Here is a 16,389-nt window from a genome sequence, read left to right as displayed (position 1 = left end):
ATAAAAAAACCAAATTGTTTTCGTCTCCCCGTAAAAACCTAATGTCCCCAAATTAGACAAAGCTTTTCAACATATTCACTAACGTTGGATTAATGATCAGGCGTCAGTATCAACAAATTACTATCATTTTCCTCACATTTTAATCTATTTTCCTTGTTGTAACGTGAATGATAAAAAGAAACAGACAACAGATGGTTATTTTATCTTCTGAATTTTTGTTCAACAAGTGCATCAATTCTGCACCAATTTAAATATGTATGCATTGATTGGCATTAACAAGACGCATTATTTGTATGAAATCAGTTGTGTCGCGCGATCAAATGCCATTTATTGATGTTAACAAGGCGTGAAAAGTTTATTTTCAGGTAATGCAGTTGCTCACAACAAATTTTGTCTCTTCACTGAAGCCATCTACCTTGCATCAGTTATATGAATTTCTGACTGCAGTAAAAGTGAAGGTAAACAAAATTAAAATATGTCTCACTTTCTGAACATTTTAGGTGTAGAATTCAATTAAATTTATTAGTGTCACATAACTAATTAGTAGTTTCAGCTGAAGAGTGATGTTTGTTGCAGTTCGCTGGTGGCAACCATCTGAAATTGTTTTATTCCAAATACGTACATTGTAACTACTTAGGTATATGAAGGCGTCTGATCTGTGCGCCGGCTGATATTTAGCAAAATATTAGCACTATTTAAACATCAACATATAATACCGGCGTACGCAGCAGAAATCACTTTCAAACTCACCAATAAAATTGCATCAAAATTTCGCGGGAAAGCAATGGACACCAGAAGAAGCTGTGTACGTGAACAGGGTTGTTGCTAGTGGTGAGGAGTCTAACTGTATAGATTTGCGACAGAAGTAAGCGTTCTCGCAGCTTCTGCCTAGTATGTAATACTTGTTACGAATATTAGTTTATCCATCATTGTGTAGTGCTTTGTGTTTCTGCTTGGGTGTGCTGTTGGATGGTAGCAACTACGATGCCCGCAAAAGATAGGGGTTCAGTTATATTTACGTTAGTTCTTACATGCTTAGGTAAGTTTAATGAATTTGTCCCATTATGTACGTATATTATCAAAGCTAAACTGTTATAAATGGCATGAATACATATACTGCAGCACGTAACGCCGTTCCAATACATGACTGAAGATGTTTACATTGCTAAATGATGTAGTGCAGTACCACATTTATGTTCTTAACCTTTATGTTTTATTGTGTTTACGTAGTACATACAGCAAATTGTGGCTGATCGGAGTTGTTTTAGATAAATTTATTGTTGTGGTTTGACATGAAAATGATGTTGGGGCGCTGAATGAAGTGATTGTACTGAAACTAACGTACCCCTTTTTTTCAGAGTTTGTTGCAGAATTAATCACTTTATAAAACAATATTTATCTCATGGAAGTAAGTTCTGACGACAGCACAATACTTTTGGGAGAAAGGAACAAAATGGACAAAAATATTTTGGAAGCAGAGAATGACGAAAAAGATTTAACACAAGAACCAGACAGTGAGGTTAATAATGAAGTGCAGTCCCTTAACGCTAGCAACACCGAAATAACAACTCCACGTAGCAAAAGCCGCTACGGTCGTGCACATAAACCAAAAATATCCGACGATTTTTTAATGACTGACAGGAAAGTAGGTGCAATGTTTGGCCAAAGTCCGAAACGAAGCCCAAACAATGCAAATACAAGTGCTACGAACCGAAATGCTGCTTTAAGCGCAAGACAGAAAGCTAGACAGCTTCAAGAGGCACTAAGGGCCCCCAGTGTTTCACCATTTTCAAGCCCAGATGCAGAAAGGAGAGGAAGTAACAATATTTCAGAGAACACTACAGATCAACAGGTAGATCAGGAGCTGCCAAATAGTGAAAAGGTTGAGTTTGTGGTAAAGGAATATGTGATAAAACCTGTGGGTCAGTTAGGATGTGAACCACCTAGCTGGGAAGCTGGTGACTTAGTATGGGCCCGTGTGTATGGTTACCCTTTCTGGCCAGCACTTATTACTTTGGACAGGGAGTTGCAAGGCTTCACAAAAAATAAAGGTAAGGTGCTTCAGTTGCAGTTTGATTCTGTCAGTTAATTGCAGTTGACTGGGCTGCAGATTGTAACAAGAGTATGGTTTAAATCTCTAATTTCTTTTTTAACCTAGTTATCATGGAACTACTATAAGTAGTGTTGTTTTAGCAGTCACTTGTATGATAATTTGTTAGCATTTATGTTCAAATTTGTAGTTCTTTATCATTATTTGTTCAGTCTTCAACTTTTTAATGAGGTTGGCAGTGTGGTGGTAATAATGTATGACAACTTGTTTCATCTGTACTTAAAAATTCAAAACTTTTTCACCTGTAAATAGCAAATTCCAAAGAAAAACTTACTGCTGCACATATTGTGTACCAAGTTTACCTCATTATAAAAAGTACTATTAAGTAGTTAACTGCCATGGTTAGTGGGTAGTAATCAGGTGCTCATCTTTTTACTGGTTTCAACTGTAATCTAACAAATATATCGTCGTCGTACACCCTGAATTCAAAAAAATAATGTGAACACCATTTTATGGGGTTTCTTGCAAATGTGGATAAAAAGTTTTACTCTGATTCATTGAAAGCTTATTTCTATTGTTTTCCTCATGATCTAAAATTGTGATGTATCTTTTGTTGTTTATTTATTCTTTCCAGCCACCCATTGCATACTAAACAGTGTATTTGAATGGCAGCTGAGGCTGTGTTAGTGTTCCACTGCAGAGTTGACTTTGCTGGTGATCGTAACTACATTCTAGTCTTCCGTCTTAACAAATTCCTCAGCTTTCACAATAATTTATCCTCCAGATTTATTTACATAAAGTAGGCCTATGCCATCCAAACTGAACTGTTTATTTACTCGGAAGAAAAAAAGGAAAGGAGGTTAATATTTTGTGTTTTAAATGTTACTTATGGCAGTGTCCTTGTAGTTTCCTGATGTTGGCAACAACTGTTGAACGCTCGCAATTATGTGATGTTCATAGGAGGCCTAACACAAACATTTTGTTTTGAAATGGTCACTTTATGAGGATAATTAATTTACTGAGTGGACAAGGATACAAACGATAATGTGTCAACCATAGAGCAGGAATAACATTAATTATTTACTTCATGGCTGGTGGTTGCTGACATCAGCACACTAGGCCGCCGCTGTCATTAAGATTTTACCATTTTATACCCCATGAATAAGGTCATTAGTGGTGGAGCATAAACTTTATTTGGTCAAGAATACAGCCATATCTTGTTTAAAGGAAATTACCCTTTCTCACCATAATGTATTAACAGAACTTACAGAAAAAAGGATGTGGATGATGTGATTCATTGAACCATATGGGATTTTGAACCAAATTCCTCCCAGATGTGTGTCCAGTGTCCTAGTTGATGTTTCACTGGGAGCGTTATGTAGGTGGCTGTTTGAAATGGTTTTCCAACACGATATTGGTGATTATTTGACAGTACTCATGTTTGTATTAGATGTAGAAATCTGTTAAATAACTGGCAAACTATGGCGTCTACTATTAATTATAGTTTTCACAGCTAAACTTCATTTGACAGGGGTAAGATTACTTGCAACCCGTTATTAGAATCCAGTTTATTTATTCATCCAATGATCATCGTTCAATAATATAGAATTTGTCATAATACAATGAAAATAAATGGCTCTAAAATTTATACCCTTGCATAATATATATTTATAACATACATGTATAAGAATGGCTGGACAAAGCAAACTCCGTCTTGAATATGAGGTCAGTGTCTTTAACAATCACTGCCTCATTCGGTTGTCAGTATTGTACAGTGTTCCTTGATGTATACACACACAGTTTGGTCTAGATCAGATATATTATAAACATAGTTTCGCTCTTCATTGCTGTACATATCGAGGACATCCACTGTTAACTCCTGAACCTTGACCACACTGCTATGCCCCTTGCATTAACTCTAGACAGTTCATAAAACTGGCCCAGGTCCATAAACATACTGCTACGCCCCATGAATGTCTTCATGTCCTCCCCTCAGTCTATATGAAAACCTGAGTATGCATCCTCCCATAATGAGAGAGATGTTGAACTCGGGAGAATAAAAAGACATTACTATCATACACTATGTATTTGGCATTTGCTTTTCTTGCAGAAGCATTACATAGTGAACTTGCATTGTAATGTGGCAGGGTGTTGTAGTTTCCTCTTTTGTTGTTAACTCCGGTTCTCTGTTTTCTGTCTTTGATTGTGAAGTATGCATTACTTATCGAGGCATTAGCTGAATTTTTAAACAGATTCATGTTAATAATATAATTCATCTCTTTGGGCAATTTATGTTAACATCTATTCCCAGATAGAAAATGTTGTTTATAAAGTTAGGTGTTTGTTTTTCCTTGGTAAACGTAAGTCTAAACTAGCTCTTGTTCCGTGATTGAAGTATGGAATATTAGTGAAATAAGATCTATTGTTTTACCGGATATGGGTAACAGATTGGTAGATGTATTCTCATGGTGCAGTAAGAATACCCAGTTTTTTAATTTTTTAAAACTGTTCATTGTGATGAACCCATCTACTACTTGTAGTTATGATTTATTTTACAGCCATTTTCTGTAGTGCCTTTGGTTCCCAGAAAAGAATCCCATAGCGAAGAAATGAGTGTCTGTAGGGATATTAGGCATTACATCTCACATGAAATTGGCTGTTACAAAATGATGAGAGAACCCAAGGAGTGAAACATGCTGATGAAATTCTTTTTGCCAACATCTTTCTGTATAATTCCAAGTTAATAGACAGTCAGTATTCATCCGTAAAAACCACGTGGTTGTTTCACATTTTGTAGACTTATCATCTACACTTAATGTGACAAAATTATTTTCCCTCTTCATTCTGAATTGCATACTATTTTCTTGGTATTCTTTGTTAGTTTATTATATGTCTGAACATCCTTAAAGGTTTCATTTGCTTTCTCTAATAAGAGATCAGTGTTTTATCTGTGACTATGATGTTGATGTAATCAGTAAAAAAGAACTTTTTCTTCATGCCTTATACTGTCTTGGATATCATTGATATATATTCTAGACAGCTTGTGAGCAACTGAAATGTCCAGCAACAAATGTAAAACAGTAATAGATCTCAGGGTCATTCAGGATGTCCCAATAGAAAGTTTGTATTTTGTGTCTCAGAATAAAATATATGGTTGAAGTCTATCATGAAATTTTTATATATTATTGCAATATACAGTTTAGGAATGTACTTCTTGAAAACAATATCATTTAAGTGCAATCCACCATTTAAATGGTGAACAAAATTTTGCAAGACGACTCAGCATGTAGACACTGGCACGGCTGCCATATTGCTTTGGATATTTTCTTTCAGTTGCTCCAGAGGTCGGATTATTGACATACATTATAGATTTGACATATCCCCACAGGAAAAAATCTATAGGGCTCAAATCTGGACTGCGTGGTTGCCACTTTTTCACTCCTGGAGATCAATTTGCCAGGGAAAATTTCACAAACTCACAGTGTAGATGCGTTGGACAAGTGTGCTGCGGCTCAGTCTGAAACCATGTTCTTTGGCTATAACCAGGAAAGTTGTGCAATTCAGGCACCAAAAAGTCTTTCAACATTGTCACGTAATGTTGCATATCCACTGTAACTGCACAACTGCTTTCGTCATCGAGAAAGTGCAGGGCTATTGTTCCTCAAGCCGCCACTGCAGGGTTTCTCATGCTTCTGTGTACGATTCGCTGCCTTCCAGTAGTGGCAATTTTGCTTATTGATGTTACCATTCAGGTGAAAATGAGTGTGGTCAGAGGCAAGATGTTGTTAAATGAAGGGCACTCAGTCACACCATGAATGAACTGCAGCCTCTGTCTGGCGTCCTGAGGCTTTAATTCTTGCGTCAGTTGGATTTTGTAAGGGTGCAGTGTAAGGTCTTTCTGCAGAATTCGGTGCAATGATTATTTGTGCACACTGAAAGAACTCTCCTGCATACGAATGGAGATGTTAGGATCATCAAAAACAGATTGAGTTAAACACTCCACAGAGTTGCCCGTTCACTATGGCCTTGAGCACTTGGATTTCGATTTGGCCAGGGCTGAACCAGTCTCCTGAAATGTTTTGATTAATTTCTCATTCACATAATGCAATCCATGATCACTGCAAAATTTCCTCCAACCTACAGTTGCTAAATCACAATTTTTGTGAAATTCTCACATACAGAATGCGCGGTCTGCTCCCAAGAATCGCTCCATATCAACTGATTTGCTAAAGGCCAAGTAAGCAATCCCCCACTCTCCTCCAATTTGTTGTGCATGTGCTGAGACCTCTTCAAATACACCATGTATAAAAAGGAAAACTGAATTCAGAAAACTGTTCACATAAGGGACAGAAATACTGACCAATACTTAACTTTAGAAGGTGCAAATCCCAAATACTGTTTGCTGGAACACACAAATTTCTTGGCAACCCCCTTTCTTATCCAACTTCCAGAACCAGTATCTTTCCGCCAGGAAGCATGAAGTTATTATTATAGAAGTTATAAGTGTTGTAATCTATATTTGTGTTTTTCTATTGATTGTACGTGTAGATTCATTTCTTAAAGGTAATTTTTGGTCAGACTGTGTATTTTGTGATGTTGATCACGGATCTCGAGACTACCAGATTGGATAGTGCTAGTGTTGGTTGAATGCTTTACTAAGGAAAAAATTGCACAAAGTTAATTTATTTGTAATGTTTTTTCCCATGTCAGGTCAGACTTACAATGTGTGTACACATTTGCACAGGTTTGTATGTTAAAACAGTAATAAGCATTTTAGCCAGACATTGAATAACTGCATGTTTGTATAAGTGTCATTCATTCGCTTTGTATGTAAGTTGTTGTCCTTTGTATTATAATTAATCAACTTTTCAGCCATTGGACGTGTGCTGTCTCAGCCACATTTGCATGTTCAGTTTTTCAAAGACCAGGGAAGACATAGTTGGCTGCCATACTCATCTGTTGTGCCCTACAGCTCATTTGCATTTGTGGAGGCTAATAATGAAGAATTGGCTGAGGTGAGTCCATTATAAGAATATATCGTTTAGTTAATTAAGGGTAGAAAAGAAATGAAGCAACACTGCAACACCTGCAACAAAATTCTAGTACATAGAGTTTAGCTATCTGCAACCATTACAGTTAGTATTGTTTTACAGATAAATGGAAGTACTGACTGATGTTCATGTTTGCCTTTGCTGTTTACTATGGACAGTATATTATGGTATATATGGATTATGGAAGTGTCCGATTCAACCCGTACTGCTTTGACACACGACCTCATCAATATGGCGGAAATGGCTATTCTAAGAGTCTCCAATATGGTGCCAGTGATGTTACTACATACACATGGCAATAAACACGAATATATGTATAAATAAGACAGTAACATCTCCCTCCTAAAATAAAGATAATTACAAAATCTACAGGAATAAGACACTTCCCTTGACCTATGTTGATCAACCACAGCTGATGATACCGAAATACCAACGCCTACAGCAAAAACTACGGAAATTGGAATCAGATATTGCCCTTGATCACAGCTGACGATACCAGTACCTATACATAAAACTTCGAAAATTAGAATAGGTCATTTCCCTTGACCTATACAGGTCAACCATAGCTATTGATACATAAAAACCAACACCTACAACTATGAGAAACAAAAGCAAAACCACACACACACACACACACACACACACACACAGAACCCATGACATCACAAATATGACTAAAACGACCATAAACCACGATTCCAATATGGCGCATGTAAAGTTGGTACGTACACATTATGAGGATGAAAATACATCTAAAAACAAACACACACGCTTTCCACAAAAAGCCTAATGACACTAACGGGACAAGCGCGGGAAATAGGGTGTTTCTGGGTGGGGGCAAACTAAATAGAAACAAATTTAGACACCCACCCCTATACAAAACCACACAAAATGACGAAAAAAACCGACGTCACAAAACTTCCCAAATACCACTAAACACAATATCATCCGGAATCGGACACTTCCCTTGACCTATATAACTCAACAGCAGCTCCCGATCCCATAAATTAGGATCAAACACTTCCCTTGGCGTATATAGCTCAAAAACATCTCTTGATACCAGTATCAACATACACAGCCACACATTGGTATCGAACACTTCCCTTGACCTGCGCGCTGTTAATTTTATCTGTCATATCCATTCCTGAACAAAAACAACAACCGATTAATTTTACCAAAATTACGACACGATGTACAGCGAACAGCACTAAATTAACTTTCACACAAAATCGTTAACTCACTGAAACGAATTCCACTACAAACACAACCGACACTAACAATTCTGGATAATGAGCAAAAGCAAACTGAGCCCATTACACCACACAGTCGAAAACAACCAACCACAACCCGACGACATCTACAAACACGCCACACTCACAAACCAAACTCCGCGCCATCATGATGTCACACACAACACCCTCACGTCACGGGTCAAAGCCGACGTGTGGGATCGGACACTTCTGTCGACCCATTCCCATTAACCATCACTCCCCCCCCCCCCCCCCATTAACTTTTTCACTCTTAACACATCCCCAATGCCATTGGCATTGTACCATAGTGTTGCTGTTCTGTCTTGTAAATCATATTATAACATAATTTTTAAATTTCCTTGCACTATTTTGTGTATACTTCGAAACATCATGGGGTTGTTTGCTCTTTCCCACATTTCTGGCCCTCAATTGCAGTGAATGAACTTCATCCTGTGTTAAAAATTATTTGACTGAGAAATTCTCCTTTCCCCATGACTTAATTCAAAACTGTGTTAAAGAAAAGTATTTAAAATATCAGCTAGCATAAAACATCTAATTTGTCATTCTTTAGCAGAGTGTTAAATAAATTGCTTCAAAAATGTTTTGCACCACATACATATCCCTGAGCAATATGTGGGCTGAGACTGAAGTGGAGTATTCTTACCATCAAAAAGACATATTACGTTGTAGAAAGGCACTGTTAAAAGACACTTTATAAAGCTGTCGGACACAGCCTTCACTAGCAAAAGAAAAATGCACACCATTCATACACTAAGCGAGCACACCTTATGCACACATGACTGCAGTTCTGTCCTGAGATGCTGGAGTTGGCAGTCGTGTGCATGAGGTGCTTGGTTGTATGTATGAATTGTGTGTGTTCCCGTTTTGCTGATGAAGGCTGTTGCTGAAAGCTTTACGTAAGTGTCTCTTAATTGTGCAGGCACAATTTAATGTGTCTTCCTTACACTAAGTAGCAATCTGTTTTTTCCTGTATTGTTGATATTCCTATCTGGAGTTTCCATTGTTTGAAGGGGAGTATGGAATGGAAAGACTTGTGAAATTAACAAAAACACAAATTCACTGTTATTATGTGGAAACTATATTGTGGCAGTTTTAGGTGGGGAGTGATTTGAACTGTTGTCACGTAAGATACTGTTAGAGGTCAGGCCTGAACTACCCCTGCCAACTGCAGCAAGCAGTTGTGCTGTAGCCACTACCAAATGCTTTGTGTGCTCCAATTTGCTTTCCGTTGTGGATTGCATGTTTGTTTTTTCTTCTATTTAATGAATGAAGAGACTAATCCTGGTACACAAAGGGATTCAAATGTGCCTCTCACAACAACAAAAGGAATCAGTGATATCTGTGACTGTTTTGTCAGTTCTGCTTTCATGGAAGCACAGAATGCAGATGTAGGATGGCAGCCCTTAAAGAGGGAGGCAGGGCTTATTGCCCCTCGTGCTTCGGGCAGTGTTAAGTTCTGATTTGTGTATGGTCGCAGCTGACTGCCACAGTATCCTGTGTGCATAATAAATAAAACCTAAACAATGATAAAGGCAAAGGAAGTCTGGGTGAAAGTGCGCATTTTTGCACATTTGCAAAATCCAAATCTGCTGCTGGATAACATTCAATACTGTGTGTTCCAATCCATGTATTGTAACATGCTTTGGTTGCCTTTAGCATGCTGCTGCAAGGTGGTAAAGACATTGCTGCTTGAGCCTGTCCCACTCTTCGTGGTGGCCTTGTGGAGGTTGTCCAGGATGAGAGGAGGATTCCTGCAATGATGCACCACAAATGTCAGCTTTTTCCAAGTATGCTAAATCGGGTTCATGTAAGGCCGGTATTACACTGTCAAATTTCTTTGTCAAAGATTTGATCAAAGATGTGATCCAATATTCCGTCCAATATATTGGACAAAGATCTTTGACGTAGCGCTACGAGGGGTATTACACTGTCATCAAATTTTTCGTCAAAGTTCAAGATGGCTGACAACAACTTGTTATTAACCGCAGCAGTTCTACGTACTCCAATTGCATTGTGTGCACATGCGGAAAAGAAGTGGGGGGAGAAAATGGAACCATACATACGAGGTTGACAGTCTTAAAAGTCCTGGGATTACAACTTGATAATAAATTCAGTTGGGAGGAGCACACCACAGAACTGCAGAACGCCTTAACAAATCTGTATTTGCAATTCGAGTGTTAGCAGACATAGGCAACATAAAAATGAAAAAGCTTGCATACTTTCATTGTCATATGGGATAATATTTTGGGGTAAATCTTGAAGTCAAACAAAAGTTTCCAAGGTCCAAAAGCGTGTAATACGTATTATTTGTGGAGTAAATTCACGGACCTCCTGCAGAAACCTCTTCAAAGAACTGGGTACTTCAGATTCTTGCATTGGTACGGGGGAAAATAAGAATGAAAATGAAACTGTTGGCGGGCCAGAAGTACAGTGAGACTGTCGTTTGGACGTACGAGATTTGCAGGTTAGCTTTTTTGTTTTGTATTTCATGCCTAGATACTTCCGTAGAGATATTGTTGCATGTGGATCATTATATGTAATGATTATTACAATACATGCAACGATATGTTTGTACAGTTATCTAGGCATGAGAAACAAACAAAAAAAACTATAACTCTCGTAGGCCCAAATGACAGTCTCACTATACTTCCGGCTCGCAGGTTAACTACTGCCTCTCAGTATATTTACTTCTTAATAAAATTTGTCGTAAATAATATATCTCTTTTTCCAACAAACAACTCAGTTCATACATACAATACCAGGAACAAAAATGATCTGCACAAGGACTTAAAAACACTTACTTCAGTTCAAAAAGGGGTCCACTACTCAGGAACACTCATCTTCAATAATTTGCCAGGAAACATAAAAAAATTAGTTAGAAATAAAGATCAGTTTAAAAGGAGCCTGAAAGACTTACTACTGGCAAACTCCTTCTACTCCATTGGCGAAATTTTTAATAGAAACAAATGATGTATTTATTCATACTATTAGTATTTTTATTTCAGCTTAAAAAAAATCGACATGTTCCACATCCACGAGGATCTCCTCAGCACGGATCTATGGAACGAAAAACTAATCTAATCTGGGTGAAGCCGTGGGTTTTACGACGACACGATAAAAGCATTCAACAAAACTTGTTACGTGAGCTTACAGTGGAAGACGTCAAGTCGTACATCAATTACTTAAGAATGGATGAGCATACATTTCTGTATGTGCTCAATGAAGTGTATCCTCATATCACAAAGCACAATTTTCACTTAAGAACTGCTACATCTTCAGAAGACAGGCTCACTATAACACTCCGATTCCTTGCTACAGGAGAGGGTTATGTTATGTTAGGTTAGGTTAGGTCAGGTCAGGTTAGGTCTCCAATCTTCTTAATCTATTTTTTATTCAGGGTGCCTCACGTTGTAGAGCGCCTGATAAGCTTCAGACATCTCTATTAATTCTGTAGTTGTCGGCACACACCAATTGTATTTACCGGCAATGGTTATAAAAACACTACAGACGACAGAACGCTGCAGCGATGCTAGCGCTCCGCGTGGTAACATATCGCATTGCAGTGAACAGAAGACAAGCGATTTCTTTGATCAAATATACGGCTTCGGCCTAGATTTGATCAAATATTGGACGACATTTGTCAAAGATCCCTATTACACTATCAAATATCTTTGACAAAGATATTGGACAAAGAAATTTGATAGTGTAATACCGGCCTAAGCAGATACACCAGCCCATTCCATTTGGTTGATTCCTGTCTCCTGTTCACAAGCAGGGTGTATGCAGCCTGGGACAACTGGGAGATCCGGGAAAAACCCGGGAATTTTTTCATCTGGGAGAAAACCAGGAAAAACCCGGGATATTTTTAGAATTCCGGGAATTTTTCGTTTTTTAGTTTTCAGGTAGATTTTTGTAATTTTGACTGGTAATAACCGATACTCTAACAAAGGATATTACTGTATCCCGCTACTGCAGAATAATACTTCAACAATACAACATAAACGAGAGGAAAAAACGAAAATAACTTAAATTGCAAAGGAAATGCGCCAAATACAACAATGACACACAGTGCTCATGCAAGCGCCTGCCAATTGAAAATGTGTCAAAGGCTTTAGGAAGACTATGCAGTACTTCATAACAACAAATTGCCTCCAATCTACCGGGAAAAGGGGACGCCAAATTAATATTCTTGAGGAAAAAAACTTGTTTCACAAAGAGCCTAGTTAGCGCATGTTTGTCTGTCGATTATTCATATGATTTTGAAACACTTCCCTGTTAGTTTTTGAAAATTTTTGTACACATTTGAAGTTGATTTCTGAATGAATCATAAGTTGACTTGTGCACTATGCATGCATAGTGCACGTGATGTCTGTCAGGAGAATCCTTGTTGCAACTAGAAATAAACTTTACGCGGACAAAAGGGGACGGGGCTATACGAGCTGAGGGAGCAAAGCCGAACAGATGAATGCCAATCGCTGTCTGATTATGCGGTTGATTGGGTTTGCGAATGATCAGCATTGTTATAATTACTATCGAAATCCATAGATTCAAACTACCAGAATGGAAATAAACGACTGACAGGAAAAAAAGGTGAGAAAGTACGTAATCTATCTTCTCGGTGTATCCAAGAAAATGAAATTTTGACAGAAAATTTTTGGCCAGATCACTAGACTAGTGGCTAGCAGCCGCGTGAGTTCTGTTCTGGAAGTAACGCAGAAAATGTGTTGTTCGAACATGTAATAACGCCTAACCAGAAAATAATTGCAGGATAATTAAACCTGCAATTTTGGCAGGGTTTGTGAAGTTAATTGGCAAACAAATTTTCACAGTGGCAGCAATAGCTACAGAATTTTTGATGAGAAGATTGTTTGTTAGAACGAGGAAGGAGAAGAAATGGGGACATCACACAAATTATGGAAGAATAAGACGATTCCAAATTTATATAAAAATTTCGTAATACTACTTTTTGATCTCATGCTTCAGAAGCTGGTTCATATGAGTGAAATGTGAAACTATTTCCTAACATAAAGCTTTTTGCTTGTAGTAGGCCTAAAAGGCATTTGATATTGGTACTTAGTGGATTATATTCTGTCATGTTATAAAAATGGTCATTTGTGCCAAAACAGTCTTGTTTATTTGGTGTGTTACAAAATTGCTACCATATTAGAAAGGCCTATTTTGTTTTATCTAGCAGACAGTGACAAGAGAGACGTAATCAGATCGAGAAACCACACCAGTCTTGGGTATTATTTGCATTAACAGCTTTTTCAGTATTAGATAACGACATTTCGATTTTTCATGTAGCAAAACGTTTGTGAACTTTGTTGAGTTAATAGATTCTTTCGCAGAAAGGAAAGCACGCTATGTAAAGCTGTAGCAAGATTAGAGAGAAAAAAATGTTTGGAGCTAAGGTTTGAAGAAATGTGTAATTTTTTTTTTATTTTTGCTTAACTCTTGTCAGTATTGGTTTTATACATCCTATATTTAATTTTATGTCACACAAAACATCAAGTTAATAACTAATTGGCAATAAAGAGTTAAGATTTTCTGTCGAGTTCTTGTTCTCTCAATTACAAATAATCCCATCTGCTATTAATTGTGAGATTTTTTTTTAAGAGGGGCAGGCTGTCAAATCGGCCGACTGGGAGAAGGAGAGCCACCACAGGACATTTAAATTTCCCTTCTCCTGAATATAGTTTGGACATGCGGTAGAAAAATGCATTGTGAAGAGTCGTGGCACTGCACTTTGGCATATTTAAGACCAAATAATATGTCTTACATTTCCTCAAATACGTATGTTTTATGTTTCAGACTTTTCAGAAAGATGTGCACTACCAGATTAACATATTTTGAAAATTCAATTTTTTTTAGCATTGACCCAGTTCGCAAATGTGTTAGATCCGGGGCTGATGCGCAGAGCAGTCTGAGTTATAGTGGGTAGTCTCCATGTGACCCGTGTGTACATTTAGTGATTTTGCTGTTTCCCCTTCGTTTACTCTCATGTCAAATGAAAACAAAATGGATATCTGTGGCCGGGAGCTCTCAAGTGAATTAAAACACATTCGCATAATCACGGAAGGCTGAAATATGTCATTAGTTTAAGATTTCATTTTATTTCCACCTTTCTGACAGTCAAGCATTAATCGCCTTGCGGAACAAGGAAGTTATTATTGTCTGTTTGCTAAAGAAATTTGACTTTTGTTAACCTTTTCTGCAGAGGCAGTCAATGTATTTGAAACAAAATGTTTAATTCCACAGTACTGGACAGTTTCAACTGTTCGCTGCATTTCAAGTGCACGTTTTCATTTTCTAGCATGTATGGCATTTTGCCATAATAAAGAACCAAACATGATGTAATACAGTATTGGTGCTCCAAGATAATTTACATCCCGAAAACCACACTGAAAAGCTTAATATCGGGTCGAGGTCTACTTCATTGGGAATCTGGACATACGAATGTGCCCTTTAAGTATGCACTTTAAATGTGCACATTTTATTATGGTTCACGAAATTCCAATGCTGTTGCAGTATCCTTTGATGTCTTGTTTCTTTTATGACATAATGTATAATCTTTCAATGTTTTACACGTACGTACGTACGGGCTTCCTACGTCATGATAGCCACTCAAGCGCGGTGTCGCCTGTTATCTGCACTCTCTGGCAACTGCTGAAACGAACCTATTTCTAACAGGTCGCGGGAAAATATTGCGAATGGTGGTTTGAAAAACGTTACTTTCAAAGTAAATATCCTTTTACGTAAGTTGAACTATGTGCAACAATGTACCATGAATTTATTAAATCACAGAGCATTTGACTCTCATTTAAAAATCAACTCTTTGATGATGAGCCATTTCGAAGAATTTTGAACCCTGAAGATCAGAGATTTATGTCATTATTAAAAATTTTACTGGCACATTTGTGTGATATATCTTAAAGTGTAACACGCGCAAAAAAGATCAACAGTATATGCGAAAGCTGAGCTTCTCTTGCAGGTTGAGACCAATATTATATGTGAAAGCTTTTCTTTTCTTGTAGCAACACTATGTATATTAATTTAAACTATTAACTTTCCCTGTTTATGTGTTTGTGCTACTTAACAGTGATGTTGCTGTTGGCTGACTAAATCGCGTGTCCTATGCTCTGAATATTTGCTGTCATCGGCTGGCGAGATCACGTGACATGAGCTACGAATGGCTTACAAAAACGCATTGAAATCTCGATTTCAATGATTTGGAAAGTAACATGCGGTGTTTGGTGGAATTCCAATGTATACTTTCGTAATACGAAAATACAAAGCATACATGTTGCTGCACATCAAAGATATTTCCAAAACGCATCTTTTTCCCCGAGTTTCGTTTTCTGAAGTGCCAGGAAATTGTACGCCCGTGTATAAAACCATAACCATTCAAAGGATTGATAAGGGAAAATGTATTGTCACCCGGGAGAAAGTGTATTTTTAACCAGGAAATCCGGGATTTTTTTTTTCCTTGTCCACGTATACACCCTGACAAGGTAGACTTCATGTACCCATGTCTTGAAAAGGAACCCAACACTGTAGGGCTAAACGATAGTTAGGAAACTCCTCTCCCAATGTTGTACAGCCCTAAAATTAGGGTTCCCACACACTGCAGCCTCACTGCTGACACCTCTCAGCCGTCGCTGCCATCTCGCTTTTTGCGTGGAGTATTTGCGCTGTAGCAGTTCACCTCGTTAGCTGAGCACATTATTTCCAGCGGTGTAAAATGAAAACTATGCTCTCTGCATCAACTTACACCAGTTACAGTATTCATAAGGGATAAAAAGTAAAACTTTAAGAGGGGCCATCCACATTCGAACCATGAAGTTAATTTGCTAGCACCTATCACAAACAGTCATGGAAAACTGATGGAGGAGCAGTTGATTTGTACTGATGATTTTTTTTTTATCTCGGTGGAAATATTAAATGCTTAACTTAACCATTTTAACATACCAGGTGCTAGAGTGTAATGAAATGAATCTTCAAACAAAAACACTTGGTT

The 16,389-nt window shown here is 37.7% G+C and overlaps 1 protein-coding gene across 2 annotated transcripts in view; it reads left to right on the top strand.

The window, feature by feature from the left end:
• Positions 1–616: 616 nt before the first annotated feature.
• Positions 617–16,389, top strand: part of LOC124605291 (histone-lysine N-methyltransferase NSD3) — a 135,158-nt gene continuing 119,385 nt past the window's right edge. Inside the window, exons 1-3 of one of the 2 annotated variants that reach the window (XM_047136872.1) lie at positions 617–831; positions 1,359–2,051; positions 6,923–7,065. In XM_047136872.1, the coding sequence (XP_046992828.1) occupies positions 1,403–2,051; positions 6,923–7,065 (792 nt within the window). In that variant the 5' untranslated portion in view covers positions 617–831; positions 1,359–1,402. Of the gene's footprint in view, positions 1,040–1,358; positions 2,052–6,922; positions 7,066–16,389 lie in introns of both variants that reach the window. The other variant, XM_047136871.1, reaches the window with a different exon arrangement.

Source organism: Schistocerca americana, chromosome 3 (assembly GCF_021461395.2).
Source record: "Schistocerca americana isolate TAMUIC-IGC-003095 chromosome 3, iqSchAmer2.1, whole genome shotgun sequence".
In the NCBI taxonomy this organism is placed as follows: domain Eukaryota; kingdom Metazoa; phylum Arthropoda; class Insecta; order Orthoptera; family Acrididae; genus Schistocerca; species Schistocerca americana.
This window is presented reverse-complemented; position numbering and strand designations above follow the sequence as displayed.